This window comes from Scomber japonicus, chromosome 18 (genome assembly GCF_027409825.1).
Source record: "Scomber japonicus isolate fScoJap1 chromosome 18, fScoJap1.pri, whole genome shotgun sequence".
NCBI lineage: Eukaryota > Metazoa > Chordata > Actinopteri > Scombriformes > Scombridae > Scomber > Scomber japonicus.
In genome coordinates, this window is record NC_070595.1 from 18,184,694 (window position 1) to 18,205,739 (window position 21,046).

General features: G+C 42.6%; 2 protein-coding genes across 8 annotated transcripts in view; one reads left to right on the forward strand and one right to left on the reverse strand.

The window, feature by feature from the left end:
- The first annotated feature begins 3,094 nt into the window (after nucleotides 1-3,094).
- Nucleotides 3,095-5,015, forward strand: hexim1 (HEXIM P-TEFb complex subunit 1). The gene has a single exon (XM_053338080.1). The coding sequence runs from the start codon at nucleotides 3,434-3,436 to the stop codon at nucleotides 4,541-4,543; it is 1,110 nt and encodes a 369-aa protein (XP_053194055.1). The 5' UTR covers nucleotides 3,095-3,433; the 3' UTR covers nucleotides 4,544-5,015.
- A 694-nt stretch (nucleotides 5,016-5,709) lies between these two features.
- The window catches only part of arhgap23a (Rho GTPase activating protein 23a), a 69,654-nt gene continuing 54,317 nt past the window's right edge, over nucleotides 5,710-21,046 (reverse strand). For 4 of the 7 annotated variants that reach the window (XM_053338066.1, XM_053338063.1, XM_053338062.1 and 1 more), the window contains exons 8-24: nucleotides 19,233-19,388; nucleotides 18,086-18,197; nucleotides 17,960-17,999; nucleotides 16,744-16,881; nucleotides 16,341-16,649; nucleotides 16,196-16,257; nucleotides 15,952-16,070; nucleotides 15,345-15,463; nucleotides 15,097-15,249; nucleotides 14,885-14,963; nucleotides 14,700-14,773; nucleotides 14,435-14,524; nucleotides 14,181-14,306; nucleotides 14,032-14,073; nucleotides 13,127-13,220; nucleotides 9,970-10,001; nucleotides 5,710-9,883 (exon numbers count right to left, since the gene is read on the reverse strand). In XM_053338066.1, the coding sequence (XP_053194041.1) occupies nucleotides 8,438-9,883; nucleotides 9,970-10,001; nucleotides 13,127-13,220; nucleotides 14,032-14,073; nucleotides 14,181-14,306; nucleotides 14,435-14,524; nucleotides 14,700-14,773; nucleotides 14,885-14,963; nucleotides 15,097-15,249; nucleotides 15,345-15,463; nucleotides 15,952-16,070; nucleotides 16,196-16,257; nucleotides 16,341-16,649; nucleotides 16,744-16,881; nucleotides 17,960-17,999; nucleotides 18,086-18,197; nucleotides 19,233-19,388 (3,191 nt within the window). In that variant the 3' untranslated portion in view covers nucleotides 5,710-8,437. The remainder of the gene's footprint in view (nucleotides 9,884-9,969; nucleotides 10,002-13,126; nucleotides 13,221-14,031; nucleotides 14,074-14,180; nucleotides 14,307-14,434; nucleotides 14,525-14,699; nucleotides 14,774-14,884; nucleotides 14,964-15,096; nucleotides 15,250-15,344; nucleotides 15,464-15,951; nucleotides 16,071-16,195; nucleotides 16,258-16,340; nucleotides 16,650-16,743; nucleotides 16,882-17,959; nucleotides 18,000-18,085; nucleotides 18,198-19,232; nucleotides 19,389-21,046) is intronic. The other 3 variants (XM_053338064.1, XM_053338068.1, XM_053338067.1) reach the window with 3 other exon arrangements.

The window sequence follows — 21,046 nt, forward strand, 5'->3', positions numbered from 1 at the left end:
ACGACTGATGAGAATTTAGAAAAAGAAAAAAAGGGGGGGGGGGGGGGGGGCAAGGGGGTTAAATTAGATCATTAAAAAATACTTTTCTCATAGAGAGTAAAACAAGTCATTCCAAACACAACAATACTCCCTGTCCATTTCTTGTTGTCTATCAATTAGTGTGCAGCTCCCCCTGTCGGTCATTCAAAGTAACTGCTGCCATCTAAACAACAACAGTCGATTGTGCTGAAGTCAAATTCATCCTTTAAGGCCAGATGTTTGTGTGCATGCGTGGTCCACACTGGTGATGTACTGTGAGTGAAAGAGAAAACCTAGAGTTTAATCTTTTTTTGTGAAGATAGAGAGGTGCCCATAGTGCCAGAGCACTGGCTGGAAACTTGATTAAGTCTTTGTAATGGAGTTATAACAGAGAGCAGAGAGGGGCAGAGCTCTAGGCAATCTGGAGCTGGTCAGGAAGAGCATAAAATGTGGTATTCCCTGATCTGCAGCCATCCCTACTCACACAGGTTTGGTGGTGTGGGCGGAGGGTGCTTTTAAAGTGATATGTTTCTTTCACCCAGTCATTTTTGATGCAGCTAATATATCAAGTGTTTGTTCACACTTTAGCAAAAACACAGATCTAGTTGTGCATGATGCATATCAGCCATTGCTTGCACACTTCAAAGCCTTGCATAGGCGTATAACAATATCTATCTTTCATCTCCTCTCATTTGCAGCAACAACCATGTTAGACAGGGTGAGAGATTAAGTCATGCCTGCTAATCCTCACAAGCTGTGATCTATACAGGAGCTGCTTTGGTTCTCTAGCTGCACCGCTCCTTGATTTGAGAATATGGAAACCCTTCGTAAGATTTCTCAATCTCCATGGTCATTAGGTTTCATAACTGGAACATATCACCTCTTCCTCAAAGGATTCCCAGCTCAGCTTGCTTATTTGCCAGTGCTGAAACTCTGCCTGCTTCTATTAGTAGAAACAGTGGGCCTGTGTTGTTGGATCCCCAGTCTTTACGGACAGTGTTAGGAGAGACCAGTCACCCACCATTAGAGGTCAAAGACTGAGAAATTAATCTCTTCCATTTATAGAAATAAAAGTGTTTTGTGAAAACTGTGAAGGAATTAAGTAAATGTGTGCATGATATTGGGAAACATACTCAGTTAAAAGATGGAGTCAAGTGACTTTATGTTTGAGTGTGAAAACAGTCTTTTAACATACTATGTGTGATAAGACTCTGCAGAATAAAACAATACAAAAACAATATTAAGATATTGATAGACCATAACAAGGCTGGCATACTTTTAATAACACAGTTATTAATTTCAGCAGCTCACCCGTGTATAAATCGACAAGAAAGAATAGTTTTACTTAATCAAGGGGTGTATTTTATAAGTAGTTTGCTAATCATCAGTAAACTAAAAGAGCTGCCTTGGAAGATCAGGGCCTGTCTACTTCCTGAATCTAAACTAGTTCGTTGCTTCCATATCACGGATTAGTACGAATACAGATTATATTTCCAATTTATTTAAGTGTCTATGGATGATTTAGCCCATGCTTTTCTGGCTAAATGTCACCTTGCAAGTGTTTAAATCCGTCGTAATTCTGTAATGTGAAACTCTCAAGGAAAGCACTGACACTCCAGCAATTACGCTGACCCAGTATTAACACACTGGCCTAGTTAGCCCTTAGCTAAAGTTAGCAGCTCACGTAGGGCCATTTTGTTTTACTTTGTTCCCTGTTGGCTCCGACAATATCGACGAAGGAATAAGGAAACGTTTGTTATATCTGACCGCCCGCTGATGTTACACACTTTATTGTATTTTATAGACGTTACATAGTTCAACTTTTCTATCACGCTAACGTTAGACCGTAGCGTTAGCCAGTTAGCATTAGCTAGCCTAGCCTCATAAAACGTTTCTGATGTGGCGTTTATTGGTCTTGACTAACGCCAGAAACCGTCAACTATGGTACATATATCATCAAACGATAACATTTATTTTGATTATAGTGCGTATTGTCTTCACACTTTATGACATGATGAAGTGTTTTTAATTTTGGGAGCGGCACCACGGAGCGCTCACATTGCTAAGCTAGCTTATCCTTAGCAGACAACATCAGTGTAAAACGAACACTGCGTTTTTTTTTTAGAAAATGGGTTTACGCAGAAATTGTTCGAAAACGGATCTACACCGCTCCACGTCCACTGGTTACAGGATTATCGAGCATTAAATGTGAGCTCGCCTGACCCACCCGTCAACAACGAGGGGACCGGAGATCTGCTCGTAACGGCTGCTTGACAATAACTGCCGTTTGTTTACGCTGCCTCCAGAGTTCCCCTCCAGCCCCTAACCCCGAAACGTATCACTCCGCACGACACACAAAACAGCATTATTCGAAACATTTAATACCTATAATCGCTCCGGGAGGACATATTTACACACCAATAAACATGTACAAAATGTGCATCTTAATATTGAACAGTATTCACTTTATTTATGATGTGAACAATTAAAGCGGACTAGTTTCCGCGAGAGGCTGACTTCATTTCGCTTACAACATGGAGGGTTTTCAAATTTGTTTTAATTATTTGGATTAATACCGTGTGTTCAGCAAATAAGAGCAAGACTTACGTTCTTACGTGTAAAACAAGTGTATTTGTTCCGTGATCAATACATGGTCATTTTAAAGTATTTTAATGATTTTGTCTTTTGTTACTTTCAATCGTGTCCCCTTCCTTTGCAGATAGTAGCGTCCTTAAAAATGCCCCGGACTGCTTTCTTGGTGTAGTGTACGTACTTTTGATTGACAATTGAGCTGTCCAATCATTAAAAGCCATAAGCTTAGCAACAGCAAAGTTATACTCTTGTCCAATCAGAAAAGAGAAGGGTGGGCTTTAGCGTGGCCAACATCCTGACATTTGATTGGCTTATACGTACATCAGTTATCGTCGACTTGTGGACTTTGTAGTTCGGTGTGCAGTCCTCCGCCAGTTGTTATGCTGAATTCTAAACCACATGTCCCACAATCCAACGGGCGCTGCGAGCAGCAGCATGCGCACGGCTGGAGGCGGAGCCACTATATAAACACGGGCTCCCTCTTCTTGAGTAGCACACTGGACACTGTTGTGACGGCGGAACGCAGTCTCCGGGTGAACGAAAGCTCTGACAGCGTCGAAACAGTTAATGGTAGTTAGCGACAGTTGCTTTGACAAACCCTTGGAGGAGTAACAAGTGTTTACTGTTCGCAAGTTTACTTTTACTTTGCGATAGTTTTTTAAACGTGAAATTTAAACTTTATTTTAGTGACTCCTGCTCATTCTGGAATACGTATATTTTTGTTCAAATTTAAGTTGTTTTTTTTTTTAACGGACTTTAAAGCTCAGTTTTGAGAGCATGAACATAATTTAAAAATGCGTTAGAAGCGGAACCAGCAGAGCGGATGATCAGGATGACAGAGCCAATGGAGCAGACCCATCACCTGAAAACTTCAGGCAGCCCATCAGGTGGGAGCAGCGGAGCCGCTTTGGAGCATCTCCCAGCCAGCCACCGTGCTAGGCCAGAGTACGGCGACAGGGGGCGACAGAGAGATCACAAGCTGCAACAGCGGGCGGAGAACTGTGGGGATATCAACACAGACAAGTTATGGCAAATGAAAGGCGGACAGAGGGGGGTGTGTCCTGCCTTCGCAGCCGGAAACGATCGCACAAAGTGCCCGATTGCACAGCAGCCTCTCCAGAAATCTCGTGTTCTTGCAGCAGGCGACAGTAATCACACCTCGCAGGGAAACGGTGAAGACGAGCCGCTGGAGGAGACTTTGAGCCAGGTGCAGGAGGAGTTGCACATCGACTCCGACACTGGCTTGGAGGCGCGTCCGGGCAAGAAGAGGCACAGGCGCCGGACCACCAGGAAGAAGCGCCACTGGAAGCCTTATTTCAAACTTTCCTGGGAGGAAAAGAAAGCCCTGGATGAGAGAGAGACGGAAAGGGCTTCCCGGTTGAGAGAGGAGATGTTCGCCAAAGGGCTCCCAGTGGCCCCCTACAACACCACCCAGTTCCTGATGGATGAGCACGACCGAGAGGAGCCCGACCTCAACACGGAGACCGGGGTCAGGCGGCCCTCGGGGGTCGGTGTTCGCATGGAGGACACGGGCAGCGAGGAGGAACTTTTAGATAACGAGGAGGAGGAAGGTGAGGATGATGGTAGCGGCGGAGGCAGCGATGGCATCGGGAGGCCCGGTAACGCAGGTGGGGAGTTTCTCCAGAGAGACTTTTCCGAGACCTACGAGATGTACCACGTCGAGAGCCTGCAGAATATGACCAAGCAGGAGCTGGTGCAGGAGTACCTGGAGCTGGAGAAGTGCATGTCCCGGCTGGAGGAGGAGAACAACCGGCTGAGACGCGCCGTGGAGCCCGGTGGTCCGACCGTGGAGAGCTCCCTGGTCCGGCTCAGAGAGCTGGAGAGGGAACTGGAGAGACTGAGGGCCCAGAACACGGAGCTCCTTCTGCAAAACCACCCCAGCAAGGACAGGGGGCAGGTCGCTACCAACTAAGGACACATGTCAAGTAGGGGGAAAAAACCCTTAAAAAATACGGGACTACTGCATTTAAAAAAAAATGTCATCCGTTTTCTGTAATCTGTTTGTCATCTGGACTACGAAGTCCTTGCATTGCAATGCAATACTTGACGTTTCTTTTCTATTTGGACTGTAAAGGGTGTCCTGTTCATTTTTTTTCTTTTCATTTTTCAAGAGGAAATGTAAATATTTCAAAAAATGAGATTTTGTTTTTGTAAAGAGTTGTATTGACAACATGAGAGTATCTAGTTTGGTTCCCTGGTCGATTATCTCCATTGACATAAATCACAGGATTTTTTGAATAAAATAAAAAAATCAAACATTGTATGTTTCCCACTCAGAAAAAGACATTGAATAACAAAATTGCAGCTAATTGGACCACGATTGCAAAAGATTGTTTTGCAGGGGTAAATTTTAACAGTTGTGTGTTTAACATGAGTTCAAATAAAATTTTGAAATTCTGATTATAACTCTGTGATGTGTTGTGAAGCGTCTTGTAAACACAGGAAGCATGCAGATCTGCAGCGTGAAACTACTGTATGTGGCTTTTTTGTGTTGTTGTCAGCTACTCTGATAATCACAAAGCTTTTCTTGTGAGGATCCTGAAATGGGCAAGACGACATCAGCGGGCTCTGAATAGGAAGAATACACGGACTGTAGCCCCAGCAGAAGGGGGGGAGGATGGTGGTGGTAGGGGGGTGGGGCGCGATAGAGATGCGCCTTATGAAGGTTAACCCACTCTGGGGTTAAATCTATTTAAGCTGAGGCTAGGAAATGATGCAAGAAGAAATGCTAATTGTATTTATGGTCACTTTAGAAGCAAAATTGTGTTCATAAGAGAGGAGCTGGGTGTATATATATGTTGGTGGGTGGATTATGAGTTTCAGCAGGTTTTCAGTGTTACAGTTAATTTTTTACAGCATGCATGAATATTATGCTGTTCATATAAAAGAAGAATAATAGTTGAGGTGAAGTTCTCAAGAGGCAATCAGTGCCACAGGGCCTGCTGGAGAGACTTTACTCGTCTGCAGCCTCTAGAGGGCATCATTCATCATGAGCCACATCCTCTCTGCTTTAAATGTGCATCTTGCCAAAAAACAATGACACAATAATCTCATAAACAAACAGGCACGTAAACAAGATTTTTTTTTAAACATAGTTCTGTTTATTTACATCATATAACCTTGCTTTAAAGCACACAGCCATGAGGGAAATGGTTTCAAGCGGACAACCTTTTTAAGTCCAGTCATTTTCATATTAGTTATACTCAAAAGCAATTCCAAATGTACACAATACAATATGTTACATATTAAAGATAGTATGTACAAAAAAAGGTTTTTAAAATACAACAATGAGACATCAGGTAAATCACATTTCAGACAACACACACCGACTGACTTGTTTGAGTTTTTGCTCCTTTCTGATGAAGTCATGGTCTTTAATGTTAATCGCAGGAAGTTGAATGTTGTCTGGTATGACCTAATGCAGTTTTTAAAGAGAAGGGCTTGTTAGGTGTACCATATTCACACACTGTGGATCACTAGGCAAAGAGAGATGACCTCAGTTTGTTAAGAAAAGCAGCTGAGAGAATACCATGCCTCCTCCCTCTGAGCAGCATCTGTAATCGCTGTTAATGCCTGTATTAAAGGCAAAAAAAGAGAGTGCATAGACATGTCCTTGGCTTTGAACTGTGCTTTCTTTTTGCTTTTTTTTTTGTTTTTGTTTTTTAAATATTTCACAGCCTTTCAGATAGGCCGCTTGTATTTAATGTACACATCTTTGGGTCAGTGCCTAAAGTTATACCATCAACCACAGGAGAGGAGGGAGGAGACCCAAAAAAACAACGAAAGGAAACGGAAAGAGAAGAAGAACCGACCATGGCACTGCAGAACAAAAACACATTCCAGAAATCAGGCACTTGTAGAAAAAATCTTGAGGTAAGACAAGACAACTTATCATTTATTATTATTATTATTATTATTTTTCCACTGGGTTATTTGGTCAGATGTAGAAAGTCTCTCATAACATTGGACCTCCTGTTTGTGTGATTTTCTGATGGCAAATTGGTTCCATGGTTAAGACGAGAGACGATAACAACAGAATAATGTTAGCGGGCGTTTTGTGTTCATTTTATCTAATGTACCATTTCCCCAGTGATGGGGAGGATTTATTGGAGCCTGACCTTATGGAAAACTCCTCGTCATGTTAACCCCAAGGTAATAAATCTCAGAGGATTCATCTGCCGACGGATGAAGCCCTCAGAGGCGACAGGATGAAAACACGTACGTCACAGCTGACAGAAGTGAAAGTGTATTGTTTGTATTCACTGCACCATATTTAAACAGTCCGTCGTAAGGCCTTTTCTCATTCTCGTGTACAAGAAGGAACATACTTTGTCTTGCGCTAGTCAATATGAGCTGATTTGTGGAGGCAGCGCTCAGTAATCTCAGACATGAATAACAAAACAAATGAGGTCAGCCATCACACAGTGTGGCACTGAGCTGCCTGCAAACTTTCCAATATAATGTAATAAAACTGCCAGATGACATTTCTCATCCTACTACATGTAATTACTAGATTGTACATGTTGATGCAACATTGTTGGAAGTATCGTCACTAGATAAACTTATTTTCTAAGTGTTTTATTAACACTGTATCTCATGTAAGATAAAGGTTTTTCTGCACAGTGCTGAGAATAAGAGAAAGGCCATCTATGAGGAAATAAGGAACAGGTTTAGTCATGTTTATCTTGTCTCCTTTGAACAGGTACACCCAAGAGGTGAATTTACAATAAAAGTACTTTTTGACTTTAATACAAAATATATATAATATATATATTGAATATAAAACAAAAAAAAGAATATATTAAGGGAAACATTTCAAGTAACATCTTGAAAGAAATGACTGTGCACTTGTACGCACTTTTGTAAACCATAAAAAAGAACTAAAAAAGTAAAAACAAATATGATAACATAATATTTATATTTACAAGGTTAACTTAACAAGGCTTTGTACAAATGTTACAAAATTGTTCAACACAAACACCTGCACACTCAGACATGACCACGAATATTTGTTGCGCAAACACACATGAACATTATTAACAACTAGAGAGAGACAACTGTGTTTTTCTGTGTGTTTGTAACCGACTGCATTTATTGTTTGTTTTAGTATAAATGAGAGTATTACAGTGTCTGTGGTCAGAAGAGTAACAAATTAGGAAGACTGATATGAAAAATCAGCTGAGACCTTTCTTGAAATGGTTTCACCCTGACCTATTACTTTTTATAAACTATGTGTGTGTGTGTGTGTCTGTGTGTGTATTCCCTCTTCTGGCTCACCGAAGTAGATTTTAGAGATACTCTTTAATAGCTTGTTTTAAACCCCACTTGACCCCCCCCACTGATAAGAAGCACCATTCTCTCAAGAACCAGAGGAAGGTTGCATTTATTCTGCATCTTTCTCTGATCACTTGAAGGGATAAATAAACCCTTTAATTTATGTGGTCTGTGAGCCACGCAGGAGGGAAGCGAATATGGGAAGGAAGGATGCTCGATTATTACTCAAATGAGAATTTTCTTGGCTGTAACATCGAATGTGATGAGGTCTGTGTGTGTCTCTGTCCTGTTTCTGTATTATTCCTAAAAAAGCACACATATAGGAAAAAAAAGAAGCTTTGGCAACACTGGAATGCCCCTTGCCATGCAAATGGAGCTTATCAAAAAGAAAAGGGTGGCTGCTCTTAAAGCAACGAACCACAACCGTGTTCACACTGCTGCCAGTCTACTGACCTGCAGGGAGTCAGCAGCTTGGCCTGGACCCCCTTCAGTGTCAGCTTTTGGAGTGGATGGTGGGGTCAGCTGGCAGGGCTCACAGGTACTGGTGAAATCTTGAGGTGGGTGCTTGATGTGTAGCCGGTCCTTGTTCGTGCCCGTCTGCATCTCGAGGCAGCCCTGGTGTTTTGACCTGATTTTGAGTGATGGGAGACAGGGGGAACTCAGTGAGAGTCATTGGGGGTCTTTTTTCGGATGCCTCAGTCGGGGAGGCCACCACGGTGTGTCTGCGCCAGGCTCGTCTCTTCCTCCGCGTCTCGGGCGACAGCGGTTTTCGCAGTCCCACGCTGCGCAGGTCGTCGGCCGAGCCCAGCAGTCGAGCGCGAACCTGCTCTGCCAGAGACCTGCTGCCCGGGCCGGTCGGAGTGAAGGAGGCGGCCTCGCTGGGAGGCAGGGCTGGCTTGGGCCGGGACAGACGAAGGCTCTCCTGGCTGCTGCCTGAGGAGGGGTTGGTTCTGGAGGTGTCCCTCCTCACTCTGGGCGCACCCTCTGGCCCGGCCCTGTCGCCCTGTGCCGCGGCCTCAGACAACTCCAACAGGTCCAGGGAGCGAGCCTTGGCCTTCTCCCCCTTCAGCTTCTTTCTGGCCAGAGTGTCACACTGGATCAGCTTATGGGAGTTAAAGGAAGGCCGCGAGTGCAGTTTGTGAGTAGTGGAGGAGGAGGAGAAGGAGGATGACGAGGGCGTGGTGGATCGCGCCCCTCCTTCACTCCTCTCCGCAGAGTCTGGTGTGTGTGTGAGGGGTGTGGGCGGGGCGAGAAGGTTTGTGGGTGAGAGAGTGTGGGGTTTGTAGTGTGTGTAAAGAAAGCTGCGTGGGGCTGCTGCTGGCGGTTGTTGTGTGTTCACAGGTGTAGTTGGGTGTTTGTCGGGTCTTTCCTGAGTGAGGGAGCGTGAGGCGAAGCCGCTCTCATTGTCCGTCTCGCTCACCAGCTCGCTGTGCTCGTCATCAGCATCGTCCCCCCTCCCCTCTGACCCCAGGCTCCTCCCCAACGTGGAGAGGGTAGAGTAACCAGAAACAATAGAGCGTGCATCCTCTGGAGCTCGCCACTGCGGCCCCTTCACCTCCGCCCGCGCCTCCTCCTCTTGCAGCAGCATGGCTGCCTGCCTTCCTCCTGCCTCCTCTTCCTCTTTACAGCATGGTCGACTGGGAATAACCGCCACCACCTCTTCTTCTACCTCCTCTTTCACTCGGCTTTCTACAACTTCCTCATCTTCTTCCTCCTCTTCCTCTTCCTCCTCTTCATCGTCATCCTCCTCTCCCTCTGCTCGAGGAGCAGTGTCACCAACAGGTGATTCTGCCTCCTCTTCCTCCTCCGCCCCTAGATGTCCGGCTTTGATTGGCTCGTGCTCTGAGTCGTCGTCGGTGCTGCTGCCCACACGGCGACCGTTATGGCGCTTCCTGCGTTTGCGGCCCGTTACAGCTGACATGATGGACAGAGTCAGGAAGTCCTTCGCTGTGAGGTCTTTCTTTGACCCCCATGACCCCTGAAAAAGAAAGACACTTACTGTTTATTGTTGTGTACTGTTTGAACGACCTGAGTAATCTTGTGCGTAAAGTGTAAAGATGTTACCTTTGATTTCGCTGAGTCACTGTTGGTTGAGTCTGAGGAAAAAGAGAATAAAGATCAGATCCACTGGAGATAACAAAGGGCCAGAAAAGAGCAGTGAACAGTCATGGTGGAGGACACAGAGGCTGTAGATGTGGTCATCATCATTTTTTATTTTTTTTATTTTTAAAAAAGGACAAAGCCACAAAAAAAAGCCCATTGGACAGAAAACTGCAGCTGCACCACTCTGCAGGGACCGAAACTTTAATAAATGATATCACAGTGGTGTTTTCCAGCAGCTGTAAAAGTGAAAACACCTGCTGTGATATCACAAATTGGGTTGTTGCAATAGTTTCAATGTGCCTTAAAGTTAAAATCCATAGGGAGCGGTGCTGCAGCAGTTCCGTGTCCTCTTCCAGATTTAAAATATTAATTAACCCTTACATACTGTTCAGGGTCAAATTTGACTGTGACTGATATCAGGTATTTATAAATGATTTGTGGTTCAGATGTTTGTTATTTTGACTAATTGTGAGGAAATTCTGTGACGGGTCAGAATATGAACAGTATGTGAGGGTTAAAAGACAAATCCCTTCTCCTAAATTTGTGCTCCTCTGTGCCCTCTGACCTTAAACAGACCCCAAGAACAACAAACACTGATTTACACACTTGAGTGAATGTGGAGGAGAAACAATGATTGGGAAGCAGGGTGTTGGAGGAAAATTGCATTAGGAAAAAACACGGCACACGTCAATGACATCACCGAAAAACACTGATGACATCAATCTGTGAGCGAAGCTTTAGGAGACGTGAAGGCAGGAATAATGTTGAATCGAGGGTGTGAAAAGGAACGATTCCCTCACAAACACAAACAGACATACACACACTGATGCAGGATAAAGGCTCTGTTTTGGTCTTTCTCATACATATTTCATATATATCCAAATCTCTTGAGGAATAAGGGGGCATCAGAGGAAAGCTGCCTCTCTTGTAGATGGAGTTGTTTCTGAAATGCCGACATCATCTGTAAATTTCAAGATGATTTATTGTGTGTTTATCTTACATACGGTGGCTCCACAGTGACCCAAACGTACCCACTTTATCATTAGATCATGCATACAACATGCTTAATATTAAAATAAAATCAAGCTTTCCCAAAATGCAGCTTAGCTCAGGCACCTGTGACATGACTATTATTACACTTCCTGTCATGGTAGCAAAACCTGAAAGAAATCAGTACTTTACCAGTGTTGCACCAAACTGTGACCCATCAATGGACTCCACAAACACAACTATACACTACTATTGCTTAAATGATAAGTTGATTTAACTGTTTGAGTCAGGTTTAGCGTCTCCGGTTTCTCCAGTATGAGGATTTGTTGCTTCACTCTTTCACAATACTGCAAACTGAATATACTTTGTTTCTTTTAAATAATTTGAAGAGCTTAGAAACTATGACAGGAATGTTTCACTGTTATCTGACATTTAATAGACTAAAACATTTCTTGATTGCAGGAAAAATATAGTCAACATATTAACAGCAAATAAATAAAGTCATTATTGCTGTCCTTCACATTAAGTTGACACCATTTTTGGTCACGAGGGCAGTGTGGAAACTTCCGTATAAAGTTCAAAGTCCTGACAGGTCAGAGTATTTGATGGGAAGTACATCAGCTGTTATTTTAAGTTTAGATAGTTCCTTAGTTTGTTAATTTATTAACTTCTATATGAAAATACATACCTCTAAAGCACAACTTTATCAATAATATTCTACATACAATATTGTCAGAACATTAATAAAATGACAGAACATTATGATCATATTTCAACATTTTTAGACAACAGCCATTGGTCAAATCTTCCTAGTTCACATTTACGAGGAACTGTGAATGGTTTTACTTTTATTATTAACACTGTGCTGACCTAAGCTGTATTTTGGGAAACAAAAGGAGGAAGGGGGAATTTAGGTCACTGAGGAGAAGTCACACACGAAATCTTGACAGAAACTGACTGTTGATGCAATTTGAGGCACATCAGAAATGACGCCACCTAGAGGCTAACAGTTGGGGTTAGGAGCCTGATGATTGAACTGCACTTGACTGAAATAGCCCATAGGATGGGTGGAGCTGGAGTTGTGTCTCAGTGACAGACCACAGTGTCAGATACAGCAGCTTTGACAGGCAGAGAGCATCCAGTTGTCCGTTAATTTATTAGTCACTGGGACTGGGACATTGAAGTGGGACATGCTCTTACAGAGACCTCAGTCTGACACTGAGAGGGAGACGCTGACTTTGAGGGGGGGTAATGAAGACCATGGAGACATAAACCATCACCACCACTACCACTCTCTCACACACACATACACATTCCCATTATTTCACTTTCACAATGTGATCTGTTTTACTTGATTGTGCACACACACACACACACACACACACACACTCACACTCACACACACACATATTGCCAGGGGAGTTCCCATCCTACCGCAGTGGCTGCTCCACAGGCTCAGCTGAGAGAAGGAAATGCAGAAACGTACAGAGAAAGTGAAAGATGAGCAACGTGGAGGGAAAAAAAGAGGTCAGCAGAGAGGAGAGAAGTATCGGCACGCTATCAAACACAGAAACACTCCAAGTGCTAACGGATGTAAGACTTCATTTCTTATGCTGCGTTCCAGATCTGTCGGAAAGTAGGGAATTCTGGCTTTAAACGGGGACAAACTTCCAAGGACGTAATTCAAGTAAGTGAGGAGTCTGAAGTTATCTGACGTTATGCCAACATGGCAGCAGACAGTCAACATTAGATAATTCATTTAAATGTTATTTAAAAGCGCCAACTTAAGTCATTTAGTAATGCAGACAATAAAAAAGTATTGGAACAAAATTAATTAACATACTTGTTGAATTTAGTGTCTTTTTCTTGAGACTCAATTAAAAATACTATAAATAAGATTGATCACAGCTGAAGAATTGTTATTGTAAAGCTTTAACATAAATCTAGTCTGACAGCAGGAGTTTTCTTCTGAGTTCACTGGAACACATAATTTTTAATTTATGACCCAATAGTGGAGAATTTCCTGCTTCCACCTTTGAGCAGAACGCAGCATTAGCTCTAAGTTGAGAATTACAGCTATCCAAATGCTACTGGTCGGAAGAAAGACAGCAGAAAGCAGCGTGCTCACCTGAGGCCTCTCCGAGCAGAGCGGTCCTGCCGATGTTGGACAGCAGGTGATCGATGTTGGGGGCGGGCTGCACATCCTCTGTGTCCACCGGCGTCTAGATGGACAGACAAAGGACACAAAACATTCAATTACACAACAAAAGGATGGGATTTACTTTCACAAAGCAGTGTATTTTCCTTAACAGTTATTAGTTCGCCTAAATTTCTAGGACTGAAAGAGGGTGTTTTTTATTGATAAATTATATTAAACTATTTGGGAAATATAAGTTACTGTCCATCACAAAGATAAAACTATAAAGGCCAAGTGTGATCAAATCTGTGACTTATTGATCTTTTAAAATAGCATAATCACTCCATTGTTTGATAAAAAGAAAGATCATAAACGTGAATACACTGTATTGGTGAATCATAGCCACAAGGGAATGATAGTTAAACTATAAGTGATGTTTATTCATCACATTAATATTTTTTATTAACTCTACAAAAAGATGTTATTTCATTTATTTCATCTCAGATTCAGCCAGATTCCACTCTTATCTTTCTTAAACACAAAAACTTCAGCTATTTGGGAGGAATGATTTCACTTAGAATGAAGTCCATTTGAAACATTAGAGTCTAGAAAGTTATACAATTACACAAAAAATACCAATAGAGAGCAGCACAGCTTTGGTTTGTTCTTGGTTTAAAACAATCTCCTCGAAAGCAGATTTTTTTTTGTGTCAGAATATATCACCTACTTGTAACAAATTTGCAGAGATGTTATACAAAGTTATTTCACACCAGCTTGAAAAGATTCTCTTATCACTGTACGTTCCCATGCAGTCTTCAGAGCTACTGTATATCACTGTTTCTCTTGTACAAGTCTAAATAAATAATGATGCTTTTACAATCATATGGGAGAAATACCTTTTCATCTTTGTCTGGCTCTTCGTTGAAAAACCAAATGTACTAGAAGAAAGAGAGAAATAAATGTTTAGCATGAAAATCTGAGTATGGTTGTATTATATATATAAAGTGTGTGTGTGTGTGTGTGTGTGTGTGTGTGTATCTCTCACATGTTGGATGAGCGTTTCTACTATCTTGTATCGGTCGGGCATGTGTGTGACCATGTCTTTCATGTTGTCCTCGGATGTCCGAACCAAGGTCGGCCCGAACACCAGGGCCAGGTTACGAGGCTCCATCTACACACAAACACACACCAAGTAAACACATTTTTTTTTAAAACATCAGTGAATCCTGATAACATCACAGTTCTTGATGATTGTGACACATGATTGCACTTCAAAAAACTCAATTTCTTTTCACACACCTTGTTTTTATCTGAGTTATCTGCTACAGTCTTCAGGTGACAAACCAAGAACTTCAGAGTGTGGTAATAATAATCTGGAAGGTCTCGAATCTGTGAGAGGGAGAGAGAGAGAGAGAGAGAGAGAGAGAGAGAGAGAGAGAGAGAGGGGAATGACAATACTGATAAACCTGTTGTACCTGTCACACCTCTGTAAAACACACTCACACACGTCAGTCATGTGATTAAGTCCTGTTCAAAATTCATTCATAATTAAACAAATGCGTACCAGTTTCTTCATGGTCTTTAGTCTGTCTGATGCACTCTCCATCCGATTGGCGTCAATGAAGTCATTGTATTTGTCTATAAGATATAAGATATTTTAATATTAAAATACAGGTAAGATTAGGTTACTATTCAAACGCAGTGAGAGCCAGTAAAGTATGTGGATTGTTGTAACACGTTTGTACTCACCGTTGGTAAAAAGGGGCTCGGGAAGTTTGCGGAAGAAGGATTTGAGTAAACTGCTAACGACGTTGAGGTCCTGCCACTTCTGTTGACGGCAAAGAAGAAAAGAGATTAGAATACTTCAACCTCTGATGCTGCGTTATTATAGTTTAATCGAGTTGAGTTTTTTTCTATAAGGTGGTTTTGAACGTGTCCAGGGTGTATCATTTGTTCCTCACCTCCTCCGCAGGGTTGATGTCGACGCCCTTGTTGAGCTGGTCCTGAAGCATCGACACCATGGCGTTGTTCCCGGGCACCCGGTAGATTCCCGTGTACTCCAGACCCATCTCCTCCACCAAACCACAGCAGATCTCCACGATCATCGGGATGAACTGAGACAGAAACAGACCGAAACACTCAAATCAGAAACACAATAATCATCATCATTTTGGCTTCATTGCACTCAGATGGAGATATTGAGGCTGACCTTGTTATTAGCACCCGGTTGACATTCCTCCAACCTCACACCGAAAGCTTTAGGCCCGGCTTTCTTTGTCTTCTTCATGATGTTAATTCCCCACGGAGACTTTGGAGGGCTGCTCTCATCTACGGAAAGATTGAAACAATACTTTAGACAAACAGCAAAAAAGGGAGATTTTATCTGAGTCATTATTGGCAGTAAGCCACAGGATACTTATTCACAAAGTAACACATAACTCTTTAAATATGAAGAATAGTCTGGCTATTACTCCCTCTAAATATGAAACTGAAGATAAATTATCCTAACCTGCACTATCATAGCGATCTCCTTTGTAGATTTGGAGGAAAATGGTAAAAAATATTCTTCCTCCAGCTAGAAGCCAGTTTTACTACTTTAATTTAATGCTGTTTGGTTAAGTCATAGAGTTAAAACAACTTTCAAAGAAAAGAGATAAATTATTTGGCAATTCTGGAGGTTTGATAGAATTATTTATTCTACATTAAAAGGTACATTAAATTATTCATCATTCTTCTCAAATATGACTTTTGTCTGAGTACTGGCTCCTTGATATGCAGCACATACTGCCAGCACTGTTGATTTTTCTTCCACTGACCTTTGCCGTCTGGTTTGGGGGAGCGAGGCGCCCCGGCAGCATTCTCTGTTTTGGTGTGCAGGAAGGGAGGCTTCATACGGGGCAGCCTGGGAGACGAGTCGGGTTTACTACTTGTTGGACTGCAGGGGGAGACAGAGAGACACGTTCAATTCAAATTTCAACAAGACAGGATAGTGCAGAGAATGGTAACAGCAGCTTCATTATGATCAAGTCAAAATCTCTTATCTATTATCAGGCTGCTCACCTTTGTTTCCTGTAATCATTCAGCTTCTTATTGATGAGCGCCTGTCTGGAAAAGCCAAGCTCCTGTAGCAAACAAAATTTTGGTGAGCTTTCCTTTTTCTAGTATAAACGCATTACATCTGACAGGTAAAGGTGTGTCCTCTTACCTCGTTATCCGTCTTGCTGTTCTCCCTGATGACTTTTATCCAGTCCAGCATGTCCTCCCGGTCCTCCGCCTGCAGCAGGTACTCGCAGAAGTCCTGGGTGGTCAGCCGCAGGGCGTGCTTGCGCTTGGTCTCACTGTACGCAATGTCCACCAGGCAGCCCCGGATGCTGATCGGCTGCTCGTCCTCAGCCCCCCCTCCAATGGTGGCCCCTCGAAGCACCGCCTCCCTCTTGTCCTTGTAGAGGAACAGTGAATGGGAGCGAAGTACTGAAAAGACTCGCTTCCACGGACGCATGCCGCTGCCCACCTTCTGTGAGGGAAAAGACAAGATGTGATGTGAGTGTTTGCTCCATTTGAACACTTTTCTACCTTCAGTTATTCCTTGTCCAGCTCCATCTGCCCACCTTGCCCTTTTCTGTGAGGATTTGTTTGAAGTGCAACCATCCTTCTTGCCGTACGTCGCTGTAGGTGATGTTTCCCAGCTCTGAGGTGGAGTGGCGTTTGGAGCGAACCTCCTCTGCTGTCCCAAGGTTGTCCAGAGACTGAAACACACACACACACACACACACACACACACACACACACACACACACACACACACACACACACACACACACACACACACACAGGAAAAGGTTGAGTGATGATTGATATCATATGCAATCTGTTAATGGACAGACTATTAAATGTTCTTATTGTCTTGAGACCTGAAAATGAAAGGTCATAAAATCTTAGACTTTTCCCACCCTTTTATTTCAGTGGGTGTGCTTAGATATTAAACCCCAAATCACAGTCGTAAATATATCAACATCCTTAACTGAATGTGACCCCGTGTGCTCATGCCAAAATCTTTCTTTTATTTTAGTCTAACTTTATTTGCAGCCTGGTCTCATCTGGCCAAAGGGGATTTCCACTGTTTCCAGAGGAAGATTTTGTCATGGCTTCTGAGACTTCTCCTCTTGCCACATTACATCATTTTGCAACTTGTGCACCAGCAGTTCAGACAGCGACCATCTAGCCTCTTTGTACCTCTGTATGTTGCCAAATGCTGCCTTTAAAAGTCACATAAAAAACGGTCCATGTCGGACATTTATTCAAGCTGACAACTGGCATTCAATTCAATATGAATCGCTTAGGTTGCTACATTGGAAGTCTGAAGCACACTGAGTGGCAAAATGAAAATGTCTGTTACAGTCTGATGTGTGGAAATCACCAAAGGCACAGAAAGAGCAGACACAATGTTCACACCTAGTGGCTGAAATAAGCAGAAAGGTTTTAGGCAATATGTTTTCAAGTCAGTGCTCAATATTGATTTTTCTATTTTTGCACCCAATGCAGACAAAACATATTCAATCTAAAACATCTAAAAATGTAATTCTTTAGCCATTACTTGCAATTCAAATATACACTTTATTGTTTTTAATGAGTATGTTTGGTAAATTTGCCTTTTAAAACTGTATTCTGCACATATTTGTTAATGGTTTGTCCTCACAAAATAATCTATAATCTCATTTTGTCGATAGTAGTCCATATAGTCTGGTTGTGAGAGCTTGTTTAGCTTACAAAAAGTTATAAGTTATAGTTTGTTTTCTGCATGTTAATCAAAGAAGCAGAGCTCACCCCATCTGTGAAGAAACTCTTGACTCTCTTTGGTAGCCTCCTGCGGGAAAAACACAAAGGGTTAAATGTCAATATGGTGACCTACACATTTAATTTAGCCTGTTTTCTACATTCCACAGTACTCACGAGAAGACTCGCCCTTCCTCTCTGAACGTGTTGAGTCCTTCGTCGCATGACTTGGAGCGCTCTGTGGTGATGGCTAGAAGATAGGAGGAACGGCGACTGGATTTAATACTGCCTGCTCAGCGAGAGGATGAATGAGTGGAGAGAAAAAAAGACGAGAGAGAGAAAAAAAAGAAAAAGAAACAAAAAGAGACAGACAGAGAGAGAGAAAGACAGAATGTTGATGTAATGCCAATCACCAGAGTCAACGGCGTTGGATTAGGAAGTGGGGATAGCGAGGGAGGAAGCAGGAGGAGGAGGTTGGGAGTTTAGGTGGCGAGTGAACGGGTGATGTGGTGAGGATGGACTGTGGGGAGATGAGCTGGAGTGGTGGGTTAGATTCAATTATCCCTGGTCACTTTTCTCACCACTGGCATGCAGGTGTAGCCTCTGTGGAAACGTACTGTCATGCATTCAGCCAAAACTATCATGCAAGGAGATTCGCCCAGTTTAAACCAGACTGGGAATTCAATATATCTAAACACACTTCATTTAAATCACAGACCAGCCTTTTGGTCTTTCATGCAGGGCTAAAAAATAACAAAACTGATCTAATTGTTTTTGTCTCAAACATGCAGCTATAAAATGCAGCATGCAAAAAGTAAATATAAACAATACTGTTAAAAAAATGTCCTCTTTTTATCAAGTAATTTCTTTCCAGTATTGAATCCTAAAAGTCTTGTTTTGAAGTGAAATAATCTACTAGTGCAGCTAGATTATTTCAGCCTGTTTCCGGCAAAAATCACCTTTCAAGAAATGAGTGTCTTGAAAGAAGACAGCACGAGTCATTGCTGTATTATAATAATAAAAAGAATTACACTTAATTCAAGAAAAATTATGTTTTGGTCATATTTCTTGGGAGAGAAAAAGACTTTTAGGTAGCTGATGAGGTACAAATTTTAGCAGAGGAAAGCAGAGGTGCTTACACCTTCCTGCAATGTACAGGCAAGTATAACAACCACATGGAGTAAAGACACTGAGGAGTTTGTGCATGCTTCATAAATCGCTCTCTGAAGGAAAAAGAGAAATCGTCTACGTTGCAGGTAAAAACCACAGATCAGACGCTTTTCGGCTGCATGCAGTGGGGAAGAGGAGGGGAGGGGGAACTCACTGCAGTCGTGTGAGAAGAGCCTAGTGAGGGGGAAGGTGAAGGTGGGGGAGGCGGGGCTGGTGACCACGGCAGGCGCCGAATTCATGCCGCTGGACACCACGGAGGACGCCGGCACATGGCGGGCACGCAAGTCAGCGCCGGGGCTGGTCGGCTCATCTGTGGGAGGTTGGAGGAGGGTACAGAGGAAGGAGGAAGAGCAGGAAGAGAAGAGAGGGTGAAAGAGAAAGATGGGATAGAGTTAGGTGTTAGAGGAAAATGTCAGGAGGGAAAGAGGGAAAGGATAAAAGATCAGGGGTTAGATTAAGAGAAGGTGCGGAAGAGGAGAGGTTTTTAAGGGGGAAACGTTAAATTCTTTCTCTCTGAACAAGAAAGAGAATTTAACCATTTACATTTCTTTCACCTTATCATTACAGTTCATTCATTCAACTAAAAATAAAGATAAACAACAATCATACTGTAGCATGAGGCATATGTAGAAGTCAGTGAGAAGTACACAGACCAAACACACAAGTATACACCGTCATATCCAAATCGAAAGAGGATCCAAAAAAGGATCCAAAGAGGCTAAAATGGCTAAAACATGTGTAACTCTCTTAGGAGAGACAAAAAAAAATACTAATACAACCTCACTAAAGAGAAGTAAATGCAAATAATTTAGAGATACTGCAGTACCTGTGTCTCCTGTTGCCATAGGAAGAGCTATTCAGTCGCTATGACAGAGGGGGTTTTGGAACAAAGATCTACTGGCTCCAGGTTTCAGTTCTTTATGAAATTTACAGTCCTTGTGTGTCAGGACACATGCAAGAGAAATATGCCACAATCCAACAAGTAGAAAAGTGAATATAGTGGGAAATTGAATGTAGATATTCAGGGTGATTTGTACGCCTTGAATGAAGCTTAAGTGTCGAGGCATAAAGACATAAAGCAGTTTTAATCGCTTCACACAGGCTTCAAGCTTCAAAGATTCTTGGCTACTACAAAGGGATGTGAAACACACACACACACGTGCATGGACACACACACACACACACACACAGACAGAATCTCACACTTCCTGACTGACAACTGAAAAGATTAGAGACCGGCCTTGTATTTGCATAAAGTGAGGAGAAGCTAGATTTTCTGGGTGACATTTTAAACTGTCAGGGCTGAATTGCTGCGAGGCTCTGGTCTGCTCCACGTGGAAACAACAGAGGGCAGCACAGCCTCAGCTCTGCAGACTGAAGGGACTCAGTCTGAGATCCACCCCCACAGACACACATCACATTTTAGAAAATTCTTGCTTTGGGTTTCTCATTTTGTTTCACTCCTTCTCTACTTCTGCATCGTTTCCTTCATTAATCACTCCCCGCCCCCCTTTTCTCACCTTCTTTACATTTTCTTTTTGTCTCAGTTTCTTTTGGCTCTCCTCCATCTACCACCCCTGTTGTTCTATTCTTCACTCTTGGGCATACTAGTGCCCGACATAAGGCGGAAAACATTCCCGATCTGGGATGAAGAATCTGCCTGTTTACAGCGCGGCCCAGAAATAGCCGGCCTGTGGGTTTAACAAAGGCCGTCATTAAAAGGCAGCCATAGAAGTGAGCTCTGAGACGGACCAGCAGAGGGGAGCAACATACTGCCTACAGCACACTGTTACTATCCACTGTACTGTATATCATAGATTCATAGATAAGAGATAGATGCAGAGCTAAAAAATAAGATACTCAAATCAATTAAGTTTTGAGGATTTTTATGCTTTTAGAGAAGTTTTCAAATGAAGCTTTTAAAATGTCTTCATATCTTAGTGGATTACATAAAACAGCTTTCTGTAT

Excerpts from the sequence above, each read along its gene's own strand:
- hexim1 (XM_053338080.1), top strand. The coding sequence starts at position 3,434 with ATGATCAGGATGACAGAGCCAATGGAGCAGACCCATCACCTGAAAACT.